Raw genomic sequence first — 21,573 nt, 5'->3', positions numbered from 1 at the left:
ATCTGAAATATTTCCTTTCAGAGAAATTGCACCGCGCATTCCAGAGCCCCTTGGCATGCAAGCCCCAGAGCTGTTTCTCCTGCTGGAGCTTCTAAAAATTAACCTGGCATCACTGTTAAGGCAGAACACGTTTTACATGGCAACAATATTGTTAGGAATTCATAACATTCATTATGACATAACTTTGCATGTAAAGATGGGCCTGCGCTGACCTAAGAAATAGATTTTGTTACGAAGGAAGATTATAGCTAAAATGAGTAAATATTACACACACCTTAAGTAATAATTCACAGAGTCTGTATCCTGATGAAGAGATCCCATCTAGGAGTGAAGGCAGTGTTGAGCTTTGGCAAGACCTTGGTTCTTCCTGGAGATGATTTGCTCCTTCTTCAGCAAACAGGACACTGAGGAACTGCAAGCAGGAGGAGTACAAGTGTGGGGCTGACGCAGACAAATGTATGCATTCAGAAATAGTCTCTAAAACAAACACACAAAAATCATTAAGGTCAAAACAAAACATTTTACACCATACAGTACTTCTTTTTCTTAGACAAAACAAAGCATGGTCCATGACAGTAGGCTGGTAAATACTATTGGCTCATAACACTTCAAACCATCCACAGCGTTCAAAATATATGCAAGAAATTTGTAAAAATACATACAAATAAAGGGCAAAAGAACAGAAAGCAGTTTCACAGTGACCGCAATAGTAAACTATCACCGATTACAACAAATTATCTGGTTACTTGTTTGATTGTTAAATTTGTGAAACACCAAATCCTGTAGACAAATGGTCAAACTAATTAACCAGCTAAAAATCTGAAGAGATTGTAGAACAGGGGCATGGTTGCAATGTGTGCGTGTGCGCATTGTGGCGGCGCGGGTGCATATGTGTTACAAAAGAGAAAAGTGTATACTTTCGCTTGAATTAGTATAATTTACCCACTATAACGACTCATATACTTGTAATGCTAAATTATCTTTTTTCCCAGACCAACGGAATATCTGTACTGACAAGTATTACAGAAATCATGCTGACCAATCAGAAAGAAGTTTTGAAGAAGCCAAGGAACGTCTATAAAACTCTCTTCAGTCAGGTTTTTCTTTGCCACAAATATATTTGCTGCCGTCCAAGGCCAGAGTCTCAAATCCACACCACAGAAAGCCAGTGGCCTCTCAGGCGAGAGATTAAAGGTGGTGGTTTGTCAGCAAGAAGATGTTTCAGGACTACCTGGACAGAGTCACTACAATCATTAACACGCATTTACATGTAAATCCAGTTCTACTGCCTACGATTACATTGCATCTTCAATATACAGAAAGGAGGAAATGGAACAACATGACACAACCACCTGTTGGAAAATCAAAAGAACAAATACCAGAAGGAGCAGTCCCTTAAAACAAGCAGAGCCCAGGTATGGAGAGGACCCAGGAAGCAGTAAGGGCACCTTCCCTATGAGGTGAAAGGCACCATGAAGTGAGAATCTTTTTGACAAGGGAGGGAGGAAGGTTTTACAAAATGGAAAGGGGTTCGGCTCAACATACAAAAGAACCCAATCTCTTCATCTCAGATGAGCCATGAGTGACACAGCAACGGCACGGTAACAGACTCACAAGAGCCACAAGTGACAGAAATCAGACTCCGGGAACCATGATAAAGAAAATAGAAAGGAGAAACAAATATACTAGGAAGGGAAAGAATCACAGAAGTACAAAAGTTTACAAGAAGCAGATATGAATAACAACCACAAACCAATGAAGGTGTCTGCTAACAAATTAAGGGAGGGGATGCAATGGGTTCCTGGGGAGCAGAAGCAGCCACACTCCATGAACTTCTGTCAGAGAAGCAAAGTGCTTAACTGGCAGATGATATAATCTAGGGGAGGCAATTCTAGGAGTCAATTCAGCAGCAGAGGAGCCTTTAAGAACTGGTATCATTATAGGTGCCTCACAGAAGCAGAACACCGTTTCAATACAGGAAACTTTGCTAGCAAAAGGCACGTGCAGAATCAAAGTGTGGGATCCCCAGAGAGGACTGAGACCAACAACCAAAGATCCATGATAGGCAAAGCAATACCAGACCTCCTGGATGAAGTATCTGTTTGATGAAAGACTAAACTGAGCTGGAAAGGTATACTTGAGGCAGAATTATGCATGGCCCCAAATACAGAGAACACCACATTTCCGGGCAAGCATCTGCCTCTGCATTACCATGACGGAGCAGCAGGGATGACATCTGGGGAACCTTCTACTCTAGCTCCCTTCCAGTCACACAATGAGATGCAAGACTTTGGATTGGAAAGAGGCAAGAGATGAGGTACAGGATCAGTCGTTCAAAACAGCTGCGGTATGTGGGATTTCACACACTTGGCGATAAGCGAAGCAAAAATGGGGTTGTACAAACATCAAATTTATCTTTGGTGACAGTGTCCAGTACGAGAATAACTATAACTGTGGTGTGCGAAAAAGAAACAAGTTACAGAAACAGACAGGTCACCGGCATCGATCAAAATGTCCCTTGCTCAATGGAGATGGAGAAAAATGCCTGAAATATTTTTTAAGTGAGCCAACACCACCTCACCTCCCCTCCCCCTAATCCACAGAAGTGAAGGATGCAGATGGAGAAACCAACAACAAAAAAAAACTAAACTTTAGTTAACAGTGGTCAAGGAAGCATATTGATATCACTGCCTACAACAATACTTAATTCCCATAAATCATGAAGGATCAAACGTGGGGAAATCGGGTGGTCCAGATTAAAAACAGCAAATGCCAATTTAGGCTCAGTCAGACAAAGCATACCAGCAACATGCCTGGAGAAGGAAGGGCTTCCTAATGTATTCTTCAGGAACCTGCCCACAATTGCCCTACAGGTTATAACCATGCCACCTAGGACTCTTTTTACAGAGAAATTAATGGGTTCTGGTGCAAAGGCCCTATGGGTCTCTCAATTGATTAATGAATAACTACACCAGGAGCAAGAGGAAGCCTCTCTCTAGACAATTATGTTTGACACAAGTCTCTTAGGGGAAAGAGGTGGGACTCGGGCCTATAGCCATCACTCTGATCATTCAACACACAAACGTTTTGAGGGAGGATGGGCAATGTGGCAAAATACAAGCTCACTTAGTGTGGGTGGGTGACTTTCGATAACAGGAAACCAGGCACAGGGCCCCTCCATAATGCCCCCAATGGGGACCTAGCATGCGTATCCTTCTTTGAAAGGGAGGTCTTTCTACAAAGATCTGTGCACATTACATAGGCTATCATGTAACTTGAATGGCACAATGCAAACTGAGGAAGCAGAGTTACAAACTGATTTTACATATAGATGCTATCATATTAGCTACACCCACAGTAATCCTGTAGAATTTTCAGCTCACTTATACATAGATAAGAAGGTTTCAGTATCGTACAACTGCACAGCGTTTACATAAAGGCGAATTACCAAATATTGCCGTCCAGTGCTTTCCAAGCACAGCTGTTACAGATGGAAAACAAAATGTGCCACTTTTCCTCAAAAGCGTAACGACAAAGGCAAACAAGTCTGCCCACGTCTGGTGAACTATGGATGTTAACTCGGAGTCTGAAAATGAAACATTGAAAAATTAAATTACAAGTACTGAAGAAATACAATTCTGCAGAATGACAAAATTAACTTTTTTGGGACTAAACAGAAGTGTAAAAAACAGGTGAAAATTCAAAAGGGCAATACCAGACAGCATTTGGATGCTTCTTACTTAAGACTGTTCATCAGCAGGACACATGACAAACCCTTTCTAACTAGGATGGTACCCGCAGTCACTTCATTTTTGGCAATTAATGTCTCTCTGGGATTCAGAACTTTTTTTTGTAATTGATTCTTTCTTTAGTTAACAAGTCTGGAGTAGTTCTACAAACAATTTGATTAATGAAAACTATCTAAAAAATATTTGATTTCTGGTTATGAAAAAGTTAACAAACGAGAAAATACAGGAATTTGTACCTTTACTCCTAGATTAATGCCCCGTTCAAGTATCTGACTACTTAAATTGTGCAAGTAAATATACATTACCTGGTCGAGTATTAAAACGTATGGCGAGAATGAAGAAGGTATTTGCCAGAAGAGGCTTCAGCGACTCCTCCTGAATCACGAGATTGGAATCTACCATGAGGCATGACTGCAGGAGCCCCGAGAACGAGGACACATATTCAAGGAGGAACGAAAGCTGTTCAGGAATAAAGAGAGTTGATTGGAATTGACAGATGTCTAAAGGTATCAGTCCCAGCCTGGCACCACAAACTATTCCACAACGAATAAAAGAATGCCCCTCAGTTATTATTTCAGGCATGAAAATGCTTTAATTTAAGTTTTCCAATAACAGGTCCATCAATTACCCAGTGTAATGTATAGATCTCAAGTTGTACTGTTTCCATAACTCCCAAGTAGACTCATGTCATGTGCAACACCCTTAGCCACTACATGCTTCCTGAATTCTGGGATCTGCAGAATCTCTTTCATCATTGGAAGTATTGCCTCTAGAATTTCAACCTGTGGTGTGGTGTTGACTACATAACCGGGACAGGCTGAAGTCATCACAGAGTGCATGGGATATCTTGGCAGGAATGTACCATGTGGGGATGCGAGGACTTCGTTCTATATTTCGGGTCGGTCGCATGCAGTCTTGTGTTTATATTGGTAACAATAAAACTACAAGTTCCAGAATGTAAAGAAATAAAGGTCAATGGGAACAACTGACCTATGGACAAGAAGCGGAGGTAAATTTAGATCTCTGCTCATCAACACTCATTCTATTGCTTTCCCACTTATAAAAACATCCAAGTCTCACCTCCTTAGAAACAGAGACCCTTCGCTTACAAAAGTATCTACAATAGCTGCATTAACGCTTATGGTCTTGTCATCAGCTGACATATCTCCTGTCAGGAATGAAAACACAACTCTAATTCTAAACTTGAAAAAAAGCATTCAATGATTCTCACCTTCGTCTGTGAGAATAACAATGTGAATATAAACAGCAGCACTGGAGACTGCTGCATAGCTTTATGAAAGTAAAAAAAAAACTACCTAGATGGTGTGACAGGTGACCGTGACAGAAGATGATTGAAAATTACATAATAAGGGTAATCATGTGGGGGGCGTGGCTAAGCACGCAATGGCGGCAGACGTGCCTGGGTAGAGCTCCGTGAGAGACTCCCCTGCCACAGGCCATTTCTCCGTCTTTTTTGCCCGCAATAATCTGAAACTGCCATCGAGTGACTGCTGAGCACTCTACCGCCGGCTGCCGAAGTTTGGGACGGCTGACTCGCTCCAGGCCGCTCCGGTGGTGACGAGCGCTCCCTGCCTGATCAGCGCTCCTTGCGGAACAGCGTGAGCAGTTAGGCGAGGCCGGGAATCCAGCCGGCCTACTGGGCCCACCGGAGCGGACAGCTGCCTTGCGCCCCCTGACAGCGATTGGGCGCTGTCAGAACTTCCCTCCATCTTCCCTAAAGGGCCGCCTCAGTGATCGGCGTAGCGGAGCGAGACTGGCCCCTGCTGGCTCACGTGGCGGTGGAGCCTGGGCGCCCGGATCGGCGTGGGGGTGCCCCCCGCCGCAGCAACCAAGTGGTACGTCCGGTGGCTTTCCTGAGGGTTTTTTTGGAGTGCCTTCCCGGCCACCCGGGTGCTGGCCGTCCCGAGGATTCATCTGCGGACTCACTGACCGGGGGCCCCCAGTGCCGGACATTTGGGCCTACCCGAGCCCGGGGATGCGGCCTACTGCACAGGCCCGGAGCTGAGGGTAGCGGTCGTTTGCATCAGGCGAGGTGGGAAACACGGTGGGGCATACCAACACGGCCCCCCCCCCACAGACTTACTAGTGCTGAGGCGCAGGGCCGAGTCCCAGGAATCATCACCATTGCGAGAGGAGGCTGCCCGGGACTGAAGACGCGGCCCACACGTTAGAACTGGTGGCTGTGTGGGTCGCTGGGGACAGCCGAGACCAGCGCAGCACTGACCGGTGGTCCCACATGACGCCCTGAGCGGAGGTGGTGAGTTGCGGACGTTGGCGACTCGGAGGTTCCCCGGAATCGAGTACGTCAGACCTGGGCGCAGTGGGAAGACTGGTGTGTCACACCATCGCGGCGCTCCCCCCCCCCCCCCATTGACTTTCAGTGACCGCGACGCCCTGTTGGGTCCTTGGTGAGACCAACACTGTGGAGGGGGTCGAGAGTATGTGGTGCCCTGACGACACCGGAAGGCTTGTCCTGCTGTGGGGGTACCCCTGACAACGCGCCCCTAACTCTTGTCTGGCCTGGCATTTGGACCCTACCCTGTGAGTACAGCGCTTCTTCCCCCCCCCATTGCATCGTCACCCGGGGATAGCAGCGGACCTTGGCCACATCTTGCCCTGGCGACGGCGCGTGCTCACGCACGGAGCGTCCCGCCATAGTTGCAAACCGCTTGAGTAGGGCAGTGATATCCACGAGACACACGAGGGAACTGTGAGGACCTGGGAGTGTACCGGCCTGGACTGCTTGGAACTACACTGACCCCCCCCCACTTTCAACGGGCCCTGAATTACTTGTACCGTAGCGGGTCTCTTTGCACTGCTCAACTGACCGGCCACGACGCGACTGCTCATGTCGGGGGGACCTAAAACGAGAGCTGTAACAGGCAACGCGCAGGTGAAGGGTAAAATGGCGAAGCAGGCGGAGACGGATCACACTACCTCCAAACTGGACACGATGCTGGCAGCCATGGAAAGACTTGAGGAATCAATGCAACTGACCGCGCCTCTTTAGAGTCTAAAATCGATAACGTGGCTATAGACATGACGCATCTCCGAGCTGATCACAAAAAACTATCTGAGAGGACGACGACGCTGGAGACCACAGTGACGGACTTGACTCCCAAAATATCCCAGATGGATAAACATGTGCAGAATGTTCTCAACAGGGTGGAATTCCTGGAGGATCGTGCAGAAGACGCGGAAGGGCGGGCGAGGCGGAACAACATCCGCATTGTGGGTCTGCCGGAACGATGGGAGACCCGGGAGGCACCAGAACACATGGAGCGGTGGATCAGGGACATTCTCCCGGAAGGTACCCTCTCGCAGTACTTTGTGATAGAGCGCGCTCATCGCGTGCCGTCTAAACCCCCCCCCTGAGGGCTCCAACCTTCGGCCCATGCTCATCCGAGTGTTGAACTATCGGGATCGGGACACTGTTCTGCGGGAGGTCAGGAAGTTAGAGGAGGTCAGGGTGGACAACGCCACAATCATGTTCTTCCCGGACTACACAATTCAGGTACAGCGGCAACGGCATTCCTTTCTGGACGTCAAGCAGCGACTCCGCCGCATGGCACTTAAATACTCCTTATTATTCCCTGCCCGCCTACGAGTTGTAGCACAGGACAAAACATACTTCTTCAATACCCCGGAGGCTGCTGAGACCTGGCTGGACTCAGGAATGTCCCTGACCCGGGTGGCCCACCCCCGAGATCCCGTCGTGGAGGAGGTGCTCGACGATGCCGGCGCAGAAGACACTCGACGGTGAGCTCGGTGCACCCAGAGGCGGACATTGGCCCTACCACTGAACACCGCAATGAGGAGCAACAGGAAGCTATCGCAGAGTGGCGGAAATTAGCGGATCGCAGCCGGACGCCCCGGCCGCGGGTGCCAGTCCTGGTGCCGTGGGGAGCGATGATGAATATATATATGGCCTAAGGGACTCACAGGTATCGGTTGAACTCCCGGATGTCACACCACAGACAGCTGATTTGCTTCATTAGCACTGTTGCGGGCTCACTGGCTGCTGCAGAGAGGAGTGTGACACCTGCCTGCGACTTAAGTGCCCCTACACTTTTGTTGACCGGGTTGACTACGGTGTTGATTCGGCGAGCACTGGGGAGGAGCCTGATTTCGGAAACGCAGGCCCTGACTGCTGACCAGGCTGTTGGCCCCTTGCTGCAAGGAGCCTTGTTTCTGGCGGGTCTCGAAGGGGGTCATAGGTGTGCTGCCCCCCGATGGTAAGCCCTTGCATGTGAACTCACTGAAGGGGCTGCGGGATTGCTCCCGCCTTGTACGGCGCCTGGAACAGTGTGCCTCTGCTGACATTGGGCTGCGCGACATTGGACGCCTGTGGCATGGGAGGAGTGCCCATGTCATTACTGCATGTCTCATACGTACATTTAATATACGTGCTTAGCGAACCCTTCTTACTTTGGACTCACGAACAGTTAGTGCTCATTAGAGCGTTTGGACGACGGCATGTTTTGCAGTCGACCTTTTGGCATTGTTATTGTGTGTTTTAGGATTACAGGACTGGTGCAAATTTCCCCTCCCCCTAATGTGTGTAGGAGAGTTGATGCGAATCAGTGGGCAACGCGCGAGACATTATGTGATGATCTGCAATGGTGGGACATAGATTGTGGTGCAGTGGGTGGGTGGGGGCACTGGGTGGTGGAGAAGAAATGTTATAATGGCTGTGGTTAAATTTTGCACTTGGAATGTACGCGGTATGCACACCCCCTCACGTCGCTATCCGGTGTACTCTTACCTAAAGCGGCACCAGGTACAGATAGCGCTATTACAAGAGACGCATCTGACGGAACCGGAGACACACACACTGCGCCGCCGCTGGAGGGGGCAGATATATGCTACTGGCCACTCGGCTTTCGCGCGTGGGGCTCTCATATGGATTCGCCCGGGGGTCCCCTTTGCCATGACGCATAGCAACATAGATAAGGAAGGTAGATATGTGTTACTTCAGGGCAACCTAGACGGCCAACACATAGCTCTAGCATCTATTTACGCTCCCAACGTCGACCATGGACGCTTCCTTACACACTAATCGACGGCAATTGCAGCATGGCCAGGGGTACCGCTTCTGCTAGGAGGCGACTATAATTGTGTCCTTGATGTTGTGTTAGATAGGTCCACCCCTCCTTTGGCGAATGCGACGACACATGGTACGTTGCGCACATTTGCTGACTGGGCAACACAATGGGATCTCACTGACGCTTGGCGCAGCCGCAAACCTACCACACGGACTTACTCGCACTATTCGGGTGCTCACGCATTGCATGTCAGACTCGATAGATTCATGCTGACCAGCGATCTCTTACCCTTAGTCACTGACTCCCAGTACTTGGGTCGCACTCATTCGGACCACAATCCGCACACACTTGACTTTGCCTGGGTGCGCCCGCACCCGCCGGTACCCACGTGGCGTCTCCAGCCTGATATCTTGCTGGACGCTCCCTTTAGGGAATTGCTCTCAAACCGTGTCTTACAGTACTTTGAAGACAATACTGATACCGCATCCACCCCACAGGTCGAATGGGATGCATTCAAAGTGGTCGTGAGGGGTCATTGTTTGGGAGCACAGGCGGGATTAAGATGCCAGGTGGACCGGGAACTGACACAATTAGAGACGGCACTACTATCGGGCGACCGGGAGGCAGTGGAGGGGGACGACTCGAACTTACTAGATACTCGCGGAAAACACGCGCAGCTCCTTGAAAGGTTGAAGAACTTGAATTATGCAGCACACTCTGCGCGCGTGCATCATGCTGGAGATAAAGCTGGCAAACCTTTGACTTGGCTGGTCAGGAGAGACACCCAAACGTTGCCGGTGATGTCGATCCGCACTGCGCAGGGTGATGTGGTCTACACCCAGAGGGCCTTCCATGAGGCATTTTCGAGCCACTACAGGACCTTGTACTGTACCCGCCTCAGAGCTACTGCAGTAGAGATTGCTGAGTACTTATCAGGCCTCCCACTGCCGGCGATCACTAATGCGCAGTGTGAGAATCTGGGTGCGCCGTTCACTGCAGAAGAACTCCGAACTGTGATATACTCTCTTTCGAACGGCAAGTCCCCCGGGCCCGATGGTCTGCCGGCGGAGTTTTATAAGGCGTATTCCACCATTCTCATTCCCGAATTGCTGCGGGTGTACGCGGCGGCGATACGGGATGCAATACTTCCTCTGTCCCTGAACGAGGCCAATGTGATCTCACTCTTGAAACCTGGCAAGGATGCATTGAATATGGGGTCTTACAGGCCACTTGCCCTCCTTAACACGGACTATAAGATCCTGGCATCTGTGTTGGCCCAGAGATTGGCACCTTTGGTCCCTGCGCTAGTGCACGCAGACCAAAACGGATTTGTCCCCACCCGCAGCACGTCTTACAACATTAGACGGCTATTTCGGGTGCAGAGTCTGGCAGTGACCCGGTGGCCCCACTCGGGGTGCGTGGTCCTCAATCTTGAAAAAGCGTTCGATTCAGTGGAGTGGCCCTACCTAGCGCTGGTGCTGGAGAAATTTGGGCTGGGAGCGGCCTACCTCCGCATGGTGGAACTCATCTACTCTGAACCCGTAGTGCGGGTTCGAACGAACAAGCTTTTCTCAGATCCGATTCGTGTCCGCAGGGGCACGAGACAGGGATGTCCCCTCTCCCCCCTGATTTTTGCGCTCATGATGGAGCCACTGGCGGCACAACTACATGCCTCTGGCAAGAACTGGGGGATCCCGTTGATGGATGGGATGCATTCGGTGTCGCTCTATGCCGATGACTTATTGCTCTATGTCAGGGACCTGACCTGCTTCCCCCGCGCACTCACAGACATTTTCAGTAGCTTTGGCGAAATGTCGGGGTTGCGCGTCAATTGGGCAAAGTCGGGGGTGTACTCTTTTGCAGCGGACGTCCCTGAGTGCGACGCCACCGTAATGGGCGAGCGGCTCCTCTGGTACCCCACAGTGTTCCGTTATCTGGGAGTCCATGTGTACCGCGACCCCACGGACCTCCTGGAAGGCAACCTCACGAGAGCGATTTCTTCGCTTACAGCGCAAGTTTCCTTCTGGAACACTCTCCCGCTGAATGTGCCCAGCCGTATAGCCTTGGCTAAAGCGATCGTCTTGCCTAGGCTGCTGTATTATTATGCAAACCTGTCGGTATATGTGCCGGTTCGCACCTTTCGCGAGCTAGAAACTATACATAGGCGTCTGATTTGGAACAAAGGCCGTCCCAGAGTGGCTTTGAAAACCCTTTATGCTACGACCGATAGTGGTGGGCTGTCGGTCCCGAACCACGAGTTGTATTACCTGGCTGCACAGCTGCAGTGGGTGGCTTACTGGCTGAGTGGGCGTAACTTGAGTGATACAGCCACGACAGCGATGATCCTGTCGGTCCCACAGGTACATGCGTTGTTTCATCCTTTGACTAAGTCACATGTTCAGGACCAACTCCACCTTGAGGTGGCGAGAAAGTGCTTCTTGAGAAGCCTGAAACTCACTGCAGCAGTGAAACCATACGCACCTAACCTACCACTGCTGGGCACGCCCTGGGGATCCGGGATACTCACGGCGCCACTACTGGAAAGCTGGGGAGCGGCGGACTTAGAAAGCTTTGGCGACCTGTTTGAGGAGGGCGCACTGCTCCCTTTCGAGATGCTAGCAGACAGCACAGGATTACCGGCGGGACAATTCCTGACACATGCGAAACTGATACACACACTAACGAGAGCCTGGGGACCACTGGCGGAGGAACCACCAACGCACCTGCTTATTCAATACTTACATGTGATGGGACATGGCTCTCACCTCGTACATTGGATTGCCCAAGCGTTGCACACGCACACACAATTCTCCCCTCAGCGCTTACGAGACAAATGGACGACAGATAGAGGACGGGACTGGACTGACAAGGAGTGGGCGAGGGTGCTGGCTGGAGCTCTACATGAACCACGCAATGCACGCTTTAAGATCATACAGTACTATGTGATCCATCGAGCGTATCTGTCCCCTGACAAAATTAATCGTTACTTTGGACTCACTACGACAGAGTGCCCTAAATGTGGAATTGTGGACGCACAGTTCCTACATGTCCTCTGGTCCTGCCCTTTGCTGCAGCCCTATTGGACCGCAGTGTCGACTGCCTTGGCGAAAGCGACAGGGGGCACCTTACCACACACTTGGGAAGCTTGTCTGTTGGGGTTATTTAAAAGGACGAAGCAGACGAAAGTCCAAGCGAGATTCTGGGATCTAGGACTGATTACGGCGAAACGTCTCATCACAAGGCGTTGGAAACATATTCTGCCCCCCCCCCAAACGGTGCAGTGGCGTCGCTCATTGGATGCTTGGGCGAGAGCTGAGAGTGTAGCACTGCACCGGGAGGAGACGGCGGGGCTCCGGATGTACCCTATTGCGCTGAAGTGGGATGGTACCCTGGCGGCCTACCACCAGGTGTGTCTACAGAATGGTATTATGTGAGCGTTTACCCCATACTCTCCAGAGACGCTCCTAGCATTCTTCTCGCTCTCATCCTCCCCCCCTCCCTTTCTCCCTCCCTCCCTAACCCTGACCCCCCCCCCTCCGCGGGGCTTCCCTTACACCCTGCTGCACACGTGAAGACTCCTATGATTACTACATTGCCGACGACATGTCACATTTGGATTACACTCCGCTCCGCATCACCAGCTCCACACATACACATATGAACACCATTAGACACCACCTGGTTTATGGTTTCCTATATATCTGGAATTGTTCTTTATAGTTAGTAGTTTTTTCAAATGCAATTTTGAATGTGTAATATGTTGCCAATGTGAACAACTGATCTGTTTCTCCGGTCATGGTATACTTTGAGCGCTATATGGAATGAGTCTAAGATATGCCGTCGCAATACAGAAGTTCTTTGCACCAACATTGGGCACTGCCACTACTGAACATCAATGTATCACACAACAGCTGGTGCTATACAAATTTGTCATGGTGTTTCACTGTGCACCCGCTTAGTTTGCTCCTTCCTACCATACCTCCACGAGGGTGAGATGGTCCACAAAACCTGGGACTCCAAACCTTAAGTAACAGCGCTTTTTATTCGCTATAACTGCATATGTGTACTGTTATATAATGACAAAATGCAATAAACATATTCAAACAATAAGGGTAATCATGTGGAACGTCTATACATCAAAGTGATCAACAACTTATGCCTTAAAATTGCCAATTACATATTCTCAGTAAGTGTGTTCAATTAAAAAGTAGATGTACATTTCAGCAATGCAATAGAAGAACATGTTACTTACCTTGAGCAACGCCTTTTCTGGTAGACTCAATCTAGCCACAGATTCCTCACCTTAGAATATTCCCCAGACATCAGACTAGATGTGGAAAATCTTGAGCAGTACTACTGCACGCCGGCAGGTGGTGTCAATCGGCTCCACTGCAGGTTCGTCCAAGCAGGAGATGACATGTATGGTGCCTTTCTAGGCACCACCCCAGTGCGCCGACATAAGGTCTTGTCTTTTAGCGCCATCAGCGCAGATCCGGAGAGAGCTACCTCAGTTCATTTTTGGATGATTTTTTTCGACCTTTTGTCAAAATTATTTGGAGTTTAGCTCCCAGTGTGCTGAAGGGATGTTCCCTAAAAAACCTGTGTAGTATAGACCTTGCGGATCCTCTCACAGGCAGATTTCTGTGACAAGCCCCACCTGGTTTGCCTGTGGTGCCTGGAGTTGACCCACGACTCCAGGGCCTGCGTCGACTGTCGAGCGATGAACCCCAAGGTCTCAGCCTGAACCTCGCTAGCCGTATTCTAAGGTAAGGAATCTGTGGCTAGACGTCTCTATCAGAAACAGATAAAAATGATGCATTAACTAATTACAAAGGCAATAATACCACTGATTGTGCAAAGCACATCTAAATAGTTTCAAGAACAGGTCTAATTCCAAGCTGTGTGCTCAAAACGTTCTTACTTTTTACTTTATCTCTTCAAAACTAGGATGATGCTCATCATTCAAAATAAAATCATAAAGAGAAAAAAAATGTTGTTTATCACATTAACGCAGATGCCTCTACAAGTTGAAGCCTAGAACGACTCGTTTGGTATTCCTGACTGCAAACCTGCCTTCACTGATTGAACTACATCTGTGGATGTTATTCTAGATTGCTAAGAGGGATTGTTTTCAGCTACAACTTCTTTGGGGTATTAACCAGAGTCTCTCAGAAAAAGACCTCAAGATTCTTGTTTAAGCTCTTATTTTGTCTAGAATGGACTTTGGAAGTTCTCACTTGACGGGTCTTCTCAAAGTCTACTAAGAACCACAGAAAGAGTTGCAGGCTGCAGCATGCTTCTTCTCTGGAACTAAAAAAAAATGACTAAATTAACACTTCAATGATTTCCCATTGAAGCCACAGCATACAAGACTACTTGCATCACACAGCGTTTTACACACCTCTGCCCCTCGATAACTTTCATAAAAGTTGAAACTGTATGGTAGTCCTAGAACGAAACGTGGCATGGATACACTGCTTCTAGAACCGCCTCCAAAGTGCAACTAGAATTTGAGACTCTTCTTCCAGGCATAATGGCTACCTTAAAGACTGAAATTAAACTGTCAAATGTACTTTTAGTGTTGATTCAGTTAACTTTCGCCTTCGGATGTCTGCCTCCATTTCAGAGTTGTTCTTTTACCCATTATCAACTCTTTTCTGTCATCTTCCTGGCTCCCTCTCTCCAGCTTTTCATCGGTACACTGTGTTCTTCGTCACTACTTCTTTGCCCACCTTGTCGACGTTATGCAGCAGTAACAGTGTAGATTTCCCATACCATCACTTTCCATGACCTATAATTATCAGGTGCCCTCCCCAATTTCTATATCCTTAACTTGGATTTCTAGTCTATTTCTTTAAGACATTTTATCTGATTACTGTGTTACAGTTGAGTGTTATTTAATTAACATCCCGCCTTGGCTGCAAGCCTTCAATTAATGTATGGTCGTATTTGCATTTCTCCTTACTATGACTTTATTTGATTCATTTTCACGTCACTTTCTCATTTCTGATGTAAGGCGCTGTAGCTCCTTTGAGCCAAATCTATGCTCCATACAACTGCATGACTAAAGAAAATAAATATGCATGCATCAGAAAACAAAAAGATATCAAATATACAACTCTACTAACCTGAGACTTTAAATTTTCTGTATTATGCGGCGTAGGATGTAAAGCTTTTAAATCTAAGGCACATCTTTCAATAAAGCCAGCACTCACAATGCTGAAAAACAAGAACCACATTAAATATGTTTTATTGCTAGAGATATTTTCCACAGTAGTCTAAAGGAGCACACAGACCTAAATCTTTTTAGGTTGCAGCCACTAATAAGAACAATCAACCACTTACCTATAAAATGTCAAGAGACAGCGCATAAAAACATGAAATCTTAGACTTTGTCATGTTATGCTTTAGGAGGAATTGCATCAGGTTAACCACAGAAAAAATATAGGACGCGTAAAAAATATGAAAGGTTGCGCCAAGAACTTCCTACAACTTACAAATAAACCATCAGAATTTTTTTTATTAAAAATACAATCGTTAGCAAACAATCAGTGCAAGCTCATTTATAAGTCAGGAATTCAGAAGTAGTGTAGATTTTAGGTCACCCTCGTGTTTCTGCAGCTTTAGGGTCAGAACATCAACATTTGTTTTGACGTCGTAATGTTTAAAGGTTTGTGCATTAATATTATGAAAACCCAGATTTGAATACAATTGAACAAAGCGTTAAATCAAAGGTAGAAAAAACTAATTAGTAACATAAATTACTATAAGCTATAAAAAAAAGCATCTGATACCTCATATGAAACAATAAAAACAAGTTATCAATTAACTAATTTTGTGCGCTTCAATTGCACGCTATGATGAGTCAATATATGGTTGCTAAATCATACATAAAAGTATTATTTTCTTGTTAAATACTTTCTGGTTCCAAAAATAGGTATTATCTATTCGTAATAGATCTGGGCACTTAAAAAGTAATTCCACAAGAAAAAGAGTTCAAGTCAGCAGTTGCGAGGAGGAAGGCAGATTTAATGCTTTTTAGAAGATGGATAACCACCACTGGAATCTTCTATTGATTCGCGAGAAATTTCATCACATAAAGCTAGAAATCATGAATGAAAGAATGAAAAACACTATAAATCTGTAAACAGAGCCCTGGGCGGGGTTATTTTCTACATTCAAATGAGCTTATGTTCTCCAACTACCCTCTAAGCAAGGAAACATTATCAACACGACACCTCAAATTAGAAATGAAGGAATCACATATAAACCAATGGCAAACAATTTACAAAAAAACACCTTTAAAACGAAGTACCTTCTTCACTAACGAATCACAAAGATTCAAGTGCATTTGACTAGGGTACTAGGTACTAAATGCAGGAGAGATACCTAAAAAGCACCAGTTGAACATGTATCTGTCTTTGCATCTTTTACAAGCAGTAACGATTGCAGAAGGTGCGTGGGTACTTCAATGTGACTTCCTAGCAGATTTTTTAAAATGGAGTTTTGAGCATGAAGACAGTGGATGTGGCTCTTCCACAGGTCAAATGATTGGTAATCGGTCTGGCAACTGAATTTTCGCTTTTCCGAAATGCAAATTTGATGCAGACCAGCAATCATACATCCAGCAACTTGGCCACTGCCTTTGGCTACCCTGCCTATATTCATTGAACAGTTAGGAAGGTGAACTCATAGACTGGTCACTGAAGTAACTCCGACGCTCTTGGCACAAAATGATGTAGTAATTTCTTGCCATCAACTGTAGGTTGGTTGAAGACCACAGGCAATGATGTGGTTTGATTTACAAGAAAATCAGGAAACATATTCAGGAGGAACCTCAGGGGAGCCCTTACAGTGACTTTGTCCACCTCGGAGATGGAGGAAGGAAACACCAATATAAATGTGGTAGTACCGAGTTGATAATAGCGTAGAAAGCAGTTTTCCAAGTAAGATACCAGAGAGAGGTCACATGAACACAGTGTTTCAAAAGAGTGCAGAAACAGGCACAGTGTAAGAACTCCACTGTCTGCAACATCCTCTACAGGCCCTTCAGGAAATCTTGGACAGCAGGTTCTCTGGAAAGGGTCCTGAGCTCAGAATAGGTCCTGTAACTCAAGATTGCTGCAAGGTGTGTCTAAGGAGGTATGTGTAGGCATCATCCTTTGTCAAGTCACAGTAATATATGAGAACTACTCATAATGCATTGTTCATGCACCACTTGCAAAACCTTTTCCTCTTAAATCAATAGATAGTATTAATTTATCCAGCCCTGGGAGTGTTCATCATCTTCATGCATTCCTGGGACTGGCCAATGTGTTTGAACTCATGGACCTCAGAAGCTGCGTTAGTCTGTTTAAAAGTATTATTCATCAGTCCCAGGAGAGAAAGTCTGAAAGAGGGGGATACTTCTGAATGGACATCAGGTGTCGAGCTGGGAGTACGAGTTACTTACCTTAGGTAACGATATATCTGGTAGAGACGCTGTCTAGCTGCCAATTCCTTAACTTAGAACATCCCCAGGCATGAGACTGGATCCAGAAAATGTTTGCAGCATTACCTCTGCGCGCCGGGGGACGGCGCCAAACGACCCTGCTCTGATGTCGTCCACGTCAGTTTTCTTCGGAGAAACTGAAAATTAAAAATCTGTGAATAAGGAAGGAGGATGGTGGAAGACACCAACTTAAAGACAGAATAGACACCGCTTACACATATAAGTGGAGGCTGTGAGAAAGAGCCCCGCAAGCAAAGCAGAGGCCCCTTTCCGAGTGCAACAAGGGAAGAACATCTCAACAGACAGAAATAGACTGAAAGTGCCATGCGGAACTGTGCCGTCCAGTTAAGAACAAAACACAGAAAGAACAACAGTCCACTGTAGGAAAGAATGAGAAGACTGGGCTTTCCCCTCTAAAAACAGAGGTAGGAAACAGAGCACAACCGACTCTGAAAGAGGATGACCATGAGGAGACCAGGACCCCGAAGCAGTAGAGCAGATGGAAGGGAAGGGAACTGGAGAGGAAACAAATCTCCTCGTGAATCCAAGGCACCATATAACAGAAAAGAAGCCCCTCAGCGCAGAGGTTAACTGTATATGAAAGCACCCAGGAGAGTGCAACAAACTGAACCCCCTTAAGATATAACCCAATGGCAACTGAAGAGGCCATCGGAGAACACCACTAGACAAGGTCCTGGCAGAACAGGGAGGCTTGGTGGGCGTTAAGGAATCTGCAGTTGACACCTTCTCTACCAGATACATCGTTACAGAAGATAAGTATCTAGTACATCTGATAGAGACATCTAGCCGCAGATTCCTTAACTTAGAATAGATACCACAGCCATACCCCAAAACGGAGGCAGGTCTGCAACAGGACAACAGAAAGTGTCAAGCATCTGATCTGGCAACAGAGTGAAGGATAAAGGGGGGAAAGCTGTGGCAGAACAGCCCGACATCAACCCCAGCAGCTCGAAGAGCAGAAGTCACAGGATAGAAGATATCCGAAAAACATGCCAGAATGGCACCACACCATACCCGTATAAAAAATGACAGGTAGAACAGCATGAGCCCTATACCAGAGCAAGGAAAGAGAGAGGAGGAAGAAGGATCACCCTGCGCTAAATGGCGCACAATGAGTGCATTGACCCAAGCTTGACATGAACTTGAAGAGATGCAGCCAGCGCCTAACAGACTAGCCTATAGAAGGAAGCCGAAGGAGCCGGTGGCAAGAGCCCAAAGGCAAGAGCCAGAACCTGAGCAATGCGTTGGGAATAGCCAGCAGGACAAGAAGCACGCCAAGCGCACACCCAACCCCAAAGGGGTAAAGAGGGGCAATAACTTCAAACCCCAACCCGCTGAAGCAGGTAGAATATGCCGCCATCAACCGGCCATAAAGACCCTAAAGTGGCTTGCAGAGGAACAGAAGAGTGCCCGACCGGGCAGCATGAAGCCAAAGTGAGAAACAACCCACAGTATAGACTTGCAGACAGTAAACAATGACCACTGCCATCAGAAGAAGTGTTTCCCGCAGGCGTAGCTTTAACAAGAGTAGGCATATCCGAAGGAATGGTGGGAAGAGTCTCAGAATCCAAGACAGACACTCCAGAAAGACATGTACAGCGTCGAACACCAAAAAGGGAGTATATGTCAATTTGGAAACACACTCCAGTAAGCGGAAGCAAGGGGGAACCTATGGGCAACTTGCAACAGTTCAGAAAAGCTCCCTCCACACAGGGAGATATTAGTCCAGACCTCGCAGCCTCGACAAGATGTGGTGACGTAAGAAGAGGATACCAAGGCAACCAGCATGTAGACATAAATGTATAAACAGACAATGTTGTAGAGACAGAACGAGCCAGGAGCATGAACATGTATATACCAGACTATACCTAGAACAGTAAGGGCAGGTAGGAGCCGTTTGTGAAGAGGAGACCATGAAACCTCCAAAGGAGGTGGATGACCATGGCGAAAGCAGATGGCACCAGGGAAAAACATAGAACACCGTACAACGGGCCACCAAGCAACGCATGGAGCCCACAAGATCTCCCGGCCACGGTGAGATAAGCAAGGCTATATATTAGCATACAAGTACCCCACATGGCGTATGCATACCCCAAACAACGGGGAACACCTCTTAGGACAATAACCCAGGCCAAAAGAACGCAGTAACAAACCAAACCTGTGAACTTAGTACTGAGCCGTAATGACATTACCAAGCTGAGCCACCGGCTTAATACCACAGTCAGAGGACACAACAACCTGTGAACACGGCCACAGAGGGCCAACAGGCAGTTGAAAGCAAAACGCATCCAAGGGTTGCCAATAAAAGGGTAAGCACCCTTGACCACAGAAAAAAGAAGACGTACGGCTCACTACCCATGTTCAACATAGAGCGCATCTAAAAGATGCAAAATGACCACAGAAGACAGGCCTATATGGACCTAAGTGGGAGGACGAAAGCCCACCAGGAGCCGGTGAACCGCCGACTCGGCGCGAGCATCAAAGAGCAAATTCCCATCAAAGGGTAAGTCAACCAGTCGCTCCCGGATATTTTCAGGGAAGACGCTACCTCGCAACCAAGCGTGACGCCTTATGGCAACAGAACTCGCCATGGCTCGGCCCAAAGAATCCACAGTATCTAAGGCTGAACGGATTGTGAATTCGACAAGGTCGCTGCAATCCCGGATGAGGTGAAGGAGATCAATGCGAGCACCTTCAGAGGTGGCAGTAAGCAAAGACTCTGCAGAGTCCCACAGGGCAGAGGTAGCCAGAGCCAAAACACACACTGTATTTAAGGACCATAGGGCAGCACTAGTGGATGCAAAGACGTTCCTACCCCATGACTCAAGCCACCTGGACTCCAGAGAGTGAGGAATCGTTAGCGGGGGCAGAGAAGTAAAGGAAGTCTGCAACACAAACCCCTGCGCATCAGGGTGCACAAAAAGACAAACCGGATCATGTGGATCTGGCCGGGGTGGTGTAAAACTGAACGAGCCACCGGGTCACCTGAAGCAGGCCGAACCCAGGTACCCAAGAGGGCATCATAAAGGGAAGCCTCAAAAGGCAAAAGCGGCTCCACATTTCCAGACCTAGGTGACAAGCGCCTTGACTTACCAAGTGGAGAACGATGGCCCCGGACCCCAGAGGGCGATCGACGGCAGAACCAAACAGTAGAGGGACCTGCAGTCGACGAAGAGGCCGGGGGGCAAGACGACTCTGACCGGGACAGCCGTGCCGAAAGAAGCTTCATACAGCCCTCCCGCCGAGACTTCGGTTTCAGACTTTGGCAGGCTTCACAGTCCGTGGAGTCATGGTGCTCGCCCAGACACCATATACAAATAAGATGCAGGTCCGTCGCGGACATTTGCCACAAACAGGAATTACAAGATTTAAAGACCGAAGGCATTGTATAGTTCCAGACGCGAAGCTTTGAAAATGAGGCCTGAAAACAGGCCAGAGGAGCTCATTCCGGATCCGCGATGCACACGGAAAAGAAGGAAACTGACATCATCGCGCTGGAAGGAATTATATAACTTCGCTGATGTCACGTACGTGGACGACGTCAGGGCGGGGTCATGTGGCGCCGTCCCCCGGCACACAGAGGTACTGCTGCAAAAAAATTCCGGATCCAGTCTCACACCTGGGGATGTTCTAAGTTAAGGAATCTGCGGCTAGATGTCTTTATCAGATACTATTTTTTCTGCACTTAGAAGGGTAATACTGGCATAATTTGCGCATGGGTATTCAGGATATGGATGAACGGCAATAAGGGGAAAACAAATTCAAATTATATTTAATGCCTTTTTGTTCTTGTAAAGCACACATTATTGCTTCAACTGCACAACGGAGCCAGGAATAGCATGCAAGAGCGACCAAAAAGTGAGGAGCAGGAAGGTTAACAGACGAGAGCTTTCTGAAAACAGACATTATCAGAAATCTGATGAAGCTGAACCATCCGAGCAGTTGAAGATCAAGGATCTGCAAAGCTCCTCTCCGCAACAATAAACCTTTTTAAAGTGTGGCACCTACAGCAGGTACAGAGATCCTAATTTCAGAGGTTGCATTGGGAAACAGGAAGGGACAAAGTTAGAAAGGAAGACTTTGACATATCTATATAAGTCTTGTTGAACTCCAAGCACATAATCTTGATTATCTTGACACATTTTTGCTGTATCAAGACTTATTTGAGATAGCTCTTCTTGTTTCAGTCTGGAGATGGGATATTCTTTACTCACTTGTGCAGTAGGGATTAGTTTTCCACCAACAA

General features: G+C 47.5%; 1 protein-coding gene across 3 annotated transcripts in view; it reads right to left on the bottom strand.

The window, feature by feature from the left end:
- Nucleotides 1–21,573, bottom strand: part of RTTN (rotatin) — an 891,871-nt gene that overhangs the window by 204,100 nt on the left and 666,198 nt on the right. For all 3 annotated transcript variants that reach the window (XM_078687523.1, XM_078687524.1, XM_078687525.1), the window contains 4 exons: nucleotides 14,944–15,034; nucleotides 4,055–4,208; nucleotides 3,449–3,586; nucleotides 275–477 (listed from right to left, as the gene is read on the bottom strand). In XM_078687523.1, the coding sequence (XP_078543649.1) occupies nucleotides 275–477; nucleotides 3,449–3,586; nucleotides 4,055–4,208; nucleotides 14,944–15,034 (586 nt within the window). The remainder of the gene's footprint in view (nucleotides 1–274; nucleotides 478–3,448; nucleotides 3,587–4,054; nucleotides 4,209–14,943; nucleotides 15,035–21,573) is intronic.

This window comes from Lissotriton helveticus, chromosome 4_1, assembly GCF_964261635.1.
Source record: "Lissotriton helveticus chromosome 4_1, aLisHel1.1, whole genome shotgun sequence".
NCBI classification, from domain to species: Eukaryota; Metazoa; Chordata; class Amphibia; order Caudata; family Salamandridae; genus Lissotriton; species Lissotriton helveticus.
The sequence above is the reverse complement of the archived record's forward strand: the minus strand, read 5'-3'. Positions and strand labels throughout refer to the sequence as shown.